This window comes from Suncus etruscus, chromosome 15, assembly GCF_024139225.1.
Source record: "Suncus etruscus isolate mSunEtr1 chromosome 15, mSunEtr1.pri.cur, whole genome shotgun sequence".
Taxonomy (NCBI): Eukaryota; Metazoa; Chordata; class Mammalia; order Eulipotyphla; family Soricidae; genus Suncus; species Suncus etruscus.
In genome coordinates this window covers 21,154,869-21,162,314 of record NC_064862.1, presented here as the reverse complement: position 1 = coordinate 21,162,314, position 7,446 = coordinate 21,154,869, and the positions used below count along the sequence as shown (strand labels likewise).

General features: G+C 47.8%; 1 protein-coding gene across 4 annotated transcripts in view; it reads right to left on the bottom strand.

Moving 5' to 3' along the window:
* PTPN11 (protein tyrosine phosphatase non-receptor type 11) overlaps nucleotides 1-7,446 on the bottom strand; it is a 56,254-nt gene that overhangs the window by 25,268 nt on the left and 23,540 nt on the right. For all 4 annotated transcript variants that reach the window (XM_049789339.1, XM_049789341.1, XM_049789340.1 and 1 more), the window contains exons 5-6: nucleotides 6,708-6,824; nucleotides 5,193-5,306 (exon numbers count right to left, since the gene is read on the bottom strand). In XM_049789339.1, coding sequence (XP_049645296.1) covers nucleotides 5,193-5,306; nucleotides 6,708-6,824 — 231 coding nt within the window. The remainder of the gene's footprint in view (nucleotides 1-5,192; nucleotides 5,307-6,707; nucleotides 6,825-7,446) is intronic.

Here is a 7,446-nt window from a genome sequence, read left to right as displayed (position 1 = left end):
CCAAACCTCAAGAGGGGAGGTCAAATGAAAAACCGGACAAGGATGAAGACTAACAGTGCCTGAGAAGCTTGGAATATTACTCCAGATTCTGTATTCTCTGGAGAAAACGCAAAGGTCTGCATCTAATATTAACGCTCACAGCCTTGACAGCCAGTTGGGCCCAACACTCAGAACAAAATCTGTTTGGCTCATGTGCTCGGGGTCCCTGACAACTCCTGGGGCTGCAGTGGGCAACAGGGGGGCAGCAGTTGCCCCATCCTGGTTCCATGGTTTCTGGGCTGTTTTGTTTATTTCTTTTGTTTTTTGTTTTGGGGTCACATTCGGTGTCGATCAGTGTTTACTCCTGGCCTGTGCTCAGAAATCACTTCTGGCAGGCTCAGGGGACCATATGGGATGCTGGGATTTGAACCACCATCTGTCCTGGCTCAACTGTGTGCAAGGCAAACGGCCTGCCACTGTGCTATCGCTCCGGCTCTGGGCTCTGTTCTTAATGGAAATGCACACAGCAGACGCGAAAGCAGGAGCCTCGAGTCTCCTGATGTGTTTGCCATTGGCTTCGCCTGAGCAAAACCTCTTATCCCCCTCCCCAGAGTCGGCACACGAAGGCCTCTACTGACACAGCCAGTGAGACGCAGCCAATGACCCCAGCACACACAAATTATTCATGAATTCCAAGGATGCAGAGGACGAGAAAGCAAAGGATTCGCTTGTGCACACTTGACATCCAAGCACGGAGAGGGATCAGGGACACAGCTCTCGGAAGATAAGAGGCGGAGTGGGGGCCAAGGAGCCGCAGGACAGGGCGACAAAGCACAAGCTAACACACCCCAAGGAGACGGCCAAGAGCTGCTTGCAGCTGGCGTATGAGAGTCATTGAGACAGTCCCAGGCAAAGGCACCGGCATCAGAAGCAGCTGACCTGGGTTAGACTCTGTCATTACCCCACCAATGGTATCTTGAGGAAATCAACTGCCACCAGCTCAATGAGAGGGGTGACAAGTCTCCCCTGTGCACAACCCCAAGTGAACACAGAGGGCGCCCAGAACCCACCACCCAGATACCCACATTGTGGCTTTTCAAAGCTAATAATTGATTGCAGGGAGAAACTATCTGACCATCCAGCCATTCTCCTCACATTTGGGGGGAAGGGTTTCAACATTTGGCAGTGCTCAGGGATTACTCCTGGCTCTGCACTCAGAAATGAATCCCGGCAAGGATCAAGGGATCATATGAGATGCAGAGGATAAAACCTGGATCAGCAGAATGCAAGGCAAGTGAAAATGTCCAACCTATAGTACTTCCGGCCCTGAACACCCAGCCACCATTCATTTTTGTTTTTCGGGCCATGCACAGCAGAACTTAGGGGTTATTCCTATCTTGGGGCCAGAGAGATAGCATAGCGGTAGGGAGTTTGCCTTGCATGCAGCAGATCCAGGACAGACAGTGGTTCAAAACCCGGCATCCCATATGATCCCCCATGCCTGCCACGAACGATTTCTGAGTGCAGAGCAAGGAGTAACCCGAGCGCTGCCAGGTGTGACCGAGAACCAAAACAAACAACAAACAAAAAAAAATTACTCCTGGCAGGCTCAGGGGACAATATGGGATGCCAAGGATCAAACCTGGGTCAGCTGCATGCAAGGAAAATGCCCTTCCCACTTTGCTGTTGATCTGGCCCCCAGCTACTATACTATTTTTTCCTCCCCTCTCCCTCTCTTTTGGTGTTTTGGGCCACACCCAGCAACACTCAGTGGCTACTCCTGGCTATGCATTCAGAAATCGCTCCTGGCCTGGGGGACCATATGGGACGCCAGGGATCCAACTGTGTCTGTCCTGGGTCAGCCATATGTATACAAGACAAATGCCTTACTGCTGCACTATCACTCCAGTCCCCCAACTACTATTTTTTTGGGGGGTTGGGTCACACCCGGCAGCAATCAGGGGTTACTCCTGGCTCTATGCTCAGAAATCGCTCCTGGCAGGTACAGGGGACCATATGGGATGCTGGGATTTGAACCACCATCCTTCTGCATGCTAGGCAAATGCCTTACCTCCATGCTATCTCTCTGGCCCCTCCAACTACTATTCTTAAGAGAAAGGGCAACATGAAAATAGGCCCAGATTACAAAACTGCTTGTGGGCTCTTATATTTAACCAAAAGGCTCAACATCAAAAGCAGCTATTTGGCAAATTCCAACTATGCGAGCCAAAATGATACATGATATGTCATAAAAATTGGAGAACAGTGACAGCCGTCATTTTAAAGAGACCTGAGAGCCTGGTAGCATTAACAAGAGTCAGCCAAACCAGAAAACTCGGTCTGCACAAAGCTTTCTCTATATCCGTTTTGTGATGCCTTTGGAACATGTCCACAGGCCCCTCAATAGGCTGAATAAACTACAGTCCACCGCACAATGGAGTTGTGCACAAAAAATAGATAAAGGAGGGCCGGAATGATAGTACGGCGAGGAAGGCACTTGCTTTGCACGTGGCTGACCTGGGTTCAATCCCCGGCATCCCATATGGTCCGGGAGCCTGCCAAGAGTGTTCTGTGAGCCCAGTGCTAGGAATAACCCCTGAGCACACTCCCCCACCCTAAAAAAAATGAAGACTATCTCTAGAACTTGCTATGAAATGACCATCAGGTTACATAAGCAGAACTGAGGCAAGGATGTGACATATGCACAGGCCCTGTATATGTAAGACCCTGAGATCTACTTCCCAGGTGTGTCCCCAGCACCTTAACAATGATGACAACAACAAAACAAGGGTGGAAAGGATTTAAGATTATACTACTGTGGTACTGGAGCAATAGCTCAGTAGGGCGTTTGCCTTGCACACAGCTGATCCAGGACAGAGGGTGATTCAAATCTGGCATCCCATATGGTCCCCAGTGCCTACCAGGAGCAAGTTCTGAGCACAGAGCCAGGAGTAACCCCTGAGCATCACCGGTGTGGCCCAAAAAATAAAACAAAACAAAAAGATTATACTACTGTTTGTCTAAATAAACTGGGAACACAGGAATTAAAGAGATATTCTTGGGGGTAGGGCCCTTGCTTTGTATGGAGCCAACCTGGGCTTGATCTCCGGCACCACATTCGGTCCACGGGGCCCCTCCAGGAATGATTCCTGAGCATAGAGTCAGGCATAAGTCCTGAGGACCACTTTATTATAGCCACCCCCACAAAGGAAAAAAGTCCCTATTTTATCTATTCAAAAATATTTTCATAATCAGTGGCAGAAGTTCCATCAATTCAAGAAAACACAGGACACAGTGTGTCTCTGTCTATGGCAAACAGGAACCTGAAAGGTGACTGGCAGGTATTAAGGGCCTGTTGCTGCTTTTGGGCGTGGGGATGAGAGTCTGGGCCTAATTTTGTTTAAGGGAATTGTTCCACATGAAATGACACCTGGGATTTGCTTCAGGATAAGCTGGGCTGGGGGAGGCGCTGAGCAAAGGCTGTTCATGTATCGGCTGCAGCCAGGGGGAGACCGCTGTGAGGCTTTTCTTTCTGCTCCTGCACATATTGAGAATTTCACATCATAAAATAGGGTTCTCATTCAAATTTTGCCGTCAGGTTTCTAAGCCTTCAGTACTTAGCCACTGTATCTCATGAGGCTTTATGAAGATTAAATGAAATGAATGAAAAGAAGTGAATGTAATTAAATGGCTGCTGAAGCGCTGCCTTCTATTATCTGAGCCAGCAGGATAGAAGGAAGCGAGTGGTGAGCCTGAGAGTTAAAATTCTTAACAATGTGGGGGCCAGAGAGATAGCAGTAGAGCGTTTGTCTTTCATGTGGCCGACCCAGGCCAGATCTGGGTTCGATCCCCAGCATCCCATATGGTCCCCCATTCCTGCCAAAAGCGGTTTCTGAGCACAGAGCCAGGAGTAACCCCTTAGCACCACAGGGTGTGACCCAAATAAAAAAAAAAAATCTGAACCATGATGTTGATTGTCACCATTTCAGCGATGCTTCTCATCCCCTGTATAACCTCTACTAGAAGCTTCTTGACATCCCAGTCCATCTTGTTCATCATTCTCAATGACTCACACCATGACACCCCAAGCCTTACCCCTGCTTTGAGCTTCTTTGAGCTGCACATCCAGACTTTTTTCTTTTTTACCTTTTTTTTTTTGGTTTTTGGGTCACACCCAGCAGCGCTCAGGGGTTACTCCTGGCTCTACGCTCAGAAATCACTCCTGGCAGGCTCGGGGGACCATATGGGATGCTGGGATTTGAACCACCAACCTTCTATGTCTAAGGCAAACGCCCTACCACTGTGCTATCTCTTCAGCCCTGCACATCCAGACTTTAAAGGCTCAATTCTACCAATTCCCAGTGCCAACCAATCAATACTGGTGGACAATGTACTTAAATCCGGGAGCCTCAGGCTCCTGTCTGCAAAGGGAAACTAACTCCTCTCTCACCCAGCAGATCTGATAGTGTGTAGCTAAAAGGATTTCACTTGCCAGTGCCTGTTTGTTTCTGTTTTGGGGCGAGATCCAGCAAAGCATAGGGCCCTCCTGATTCTGCATTGAGCCAGGGATGTGCTTCTGCTGGAGAGTGAATGCTGGGTGTCCAGAGGCTGTTCTATATTCCACATGAGCGACAAGTAAGAAGATGAACTGACATGACCCTGGGGTTCGAGGACAAGTGAGCTTACCAGATGGATATGAAAGTGACCTCCAGTGTGCTCAGGAACACAGCTTTAAAAGTCCTTAGGCTCAAGCTGGCTTCCAGAAGAAATTCCTTCCCTTGACTTGCCGGAGTTGTACATTTCAACTCCCAAATTCAAGGCACCTCAGTGGGTGCCTTGAATTATTACTGCACTGGCAAAAGATTCTAGGGACCCACCGTTACTGGTGGAGATCTTCCAGAGGCATCAGATCCCTCTGTCTTTCTGGGTTACTGCCAATGATCCACATCCAAAGAGCCTAATGGAACTACTGGCATAGCCCTGTAATGTCAAGTGCCAGATCCCTTCCCTAAAACACAGACACCACCACCACCCCATTTCAATGTGTTCCCTCAGCAAATATTTCCCTGGCAGACAGAAGCCAAATTAGGAAAGGACATGGAATCTAATCTTTCGGCTATAATTCCAAACACAAGACCAACTTTTCCCCCATGAAAAATAGGATCTGATAATGTGTGTAAAAGGAAAAAAAAACTTCCTTTGGAATAACTTACCTCAAATTCTTCCCAAAAGCCTTGCTTGACTTTATCCGTGGTCTCGGCTAATTTACTTAGTTCTCGAACCCGGCTTTCGATTTCAGCAGCATTGATCCGTGTGGTGTTGAGAGGCTAATCGGGTTCAGCGGTTGGTGTGAAATGAAGACAAGTATGATGGAAAGAAGTGTTAATACAAAGATAAAAGAAGACATCAATGTTAGTCTTCATAGGGCAAAAACAGGAAATTCACAGCAGACAGTAAATCACAATGGAAGTTTCCAAGTACAGTTTCACTTTATTTTTCTGTCCCGTCAGGAAATGTATCGCTTCAATCTATACACATACTCACACACCCACACCCACACTCTTCTGCCAATATAAACACACACAGAACTCTCTCTCTCTCTCTCCTCTATCAATATAAATTCAAACCTCCTTCTTATTAATAGGCTTCCATGATTTAGGCACATGATACAACTTGACACCAAGTACTAAGAAATAAACCCTGAAATAGCTATAAATTCCCAAGTGAACAAACATGATCTCCTAAAGGTAAAATCCAATGGTGGGTCTATAAATGAAAATAAAACTTTGTGAAATATTACTTTAAAAGTGTTCTTGGGGTCAGCGAGATAGCATGGAAGTAAGGCGTTTGCCTTCCATACAGAAGGTTGTCGGTTCAAATCCCTGCATCCCATATGGTCCCCCGTGCCTACCAGGGGTGATATCTGAGCACAGAGCTGGGAGTAACCTCTTGAGCGCTGCTGGGTGTGACCCAAACCCCCCCCAAAAAAGTGTTCAAAGATGGGGCCAGAGATAGCATGGAGGTAGGGCATTTGTCCTACATGCAGAAGGATGGTGGTTCAAATCCTAGCATCCCATATGGTCCTCCGAGCTTACTAGGAGCGATTTCTGAGTGTAGAGCCAGGAGTGACCCCTGAGAACTGCTGGGTGTGACCCAAAAACCAAAAAAAATAAATAAATAAAAAGTGCTCAAAGAGGGTCAGAGCGATAGCACAGTGGTAAGGCGTTTTTGCCTTACATGTGGCCAACATAGGATGGACCCCAGTTTGAATCCTGGCATCCCATATGGTCCCCGAGCCTGCCAGGAGCAACTTCTGAGCACGGAGCCAGGAGTCACCCAAGTGCCGCTGGGTGTGACCCAACCCCCCCCCAACCCCCAAAAAAAGTGCTCAAAGATTGGACCAGAAATAGCAGCTCACCAACACAGTACAAGCTTATATGAGAGGCCCTGGTTCCATCCTGGCACCATAAACACACAAAAGCAAAGAATTCTGTAGGGTCATTTAAGGAGAGACACGCTGATAGTCGTGGAGATGATGCAGTATCTGGAACTGGCCTCCAAATACCAGATGGGGAAAGTAGGGAGGGAAGGCAGGAATGAGCCAGATTGCTGTGCTGGTCCAGAGCTGGTTGAATAATGCAGGCTCATGCCGCTCTACAGAGTTGGTGTATCACCTACTGTTTAAAGACGCTACAGGGGGCAGAGCTCGAGCGTTTCGACCTGCTGACCTGCTTGAGCTGCAGCACTGTGCCCAGCGTCTCGACCATGGGGTTCTTCTTGTAGTGCTCCACCAGGTCTGTCAAAGAGTCAAAGCGTTCTCCTCCGCCAACATCATACTTTAGTTCCTGTCACGACCAAAAAAAAAAAAAAAAATAGAAAAGAAAACCAGTTTATGGCCCTGACGTTAATTACTCTATTCCCCAAAGCACAGAAGACAATTCTCAGGAAATAAAGTAATATGCAAAATAGCCTTTCCAGGGGCCTGAGCAGTGGCGCGGAGCAGTAAGGCGTCTGCCTTGCCGGCGCTAGCATGGACTGCGGTTCAATCCCTCAGTGTCCCATATGGTCTCCCAAGCCAGGAGCAATTTCTGAGCGTATAGCCAGGAGTAACCCCTGAGCATCACTGGGTATGGCCAAAAACAAAACAAACAAACAAACAAACAAACAAACAAACAAAAAATACCCCTTCTGAGGCTGGAGAGATAGGAGGAGGAGGAGGAGGAGGAAGAGGAGGAGAAGAAGAAGAAGGAGGAGGAGGAGGAGGAGGAGGAGGAGGAGGAGGAGGAGGAGGAGGAGGAGGAGGAGGAGGAGGAGGAGGAGGAGAAGGAGAAGAAGAAGAAGAAGAAGAAGAAGAAGAAGAAGAAGAAGAAGAAGAAGAAGAAGAAGAAGAAGAAGAAGAAGAAGAAGAAGAAGAAGAAGAAGAAGAAGGAGAAGGAGAAGAAGAAGAAGGAGAAGAAGGAAGAAGAA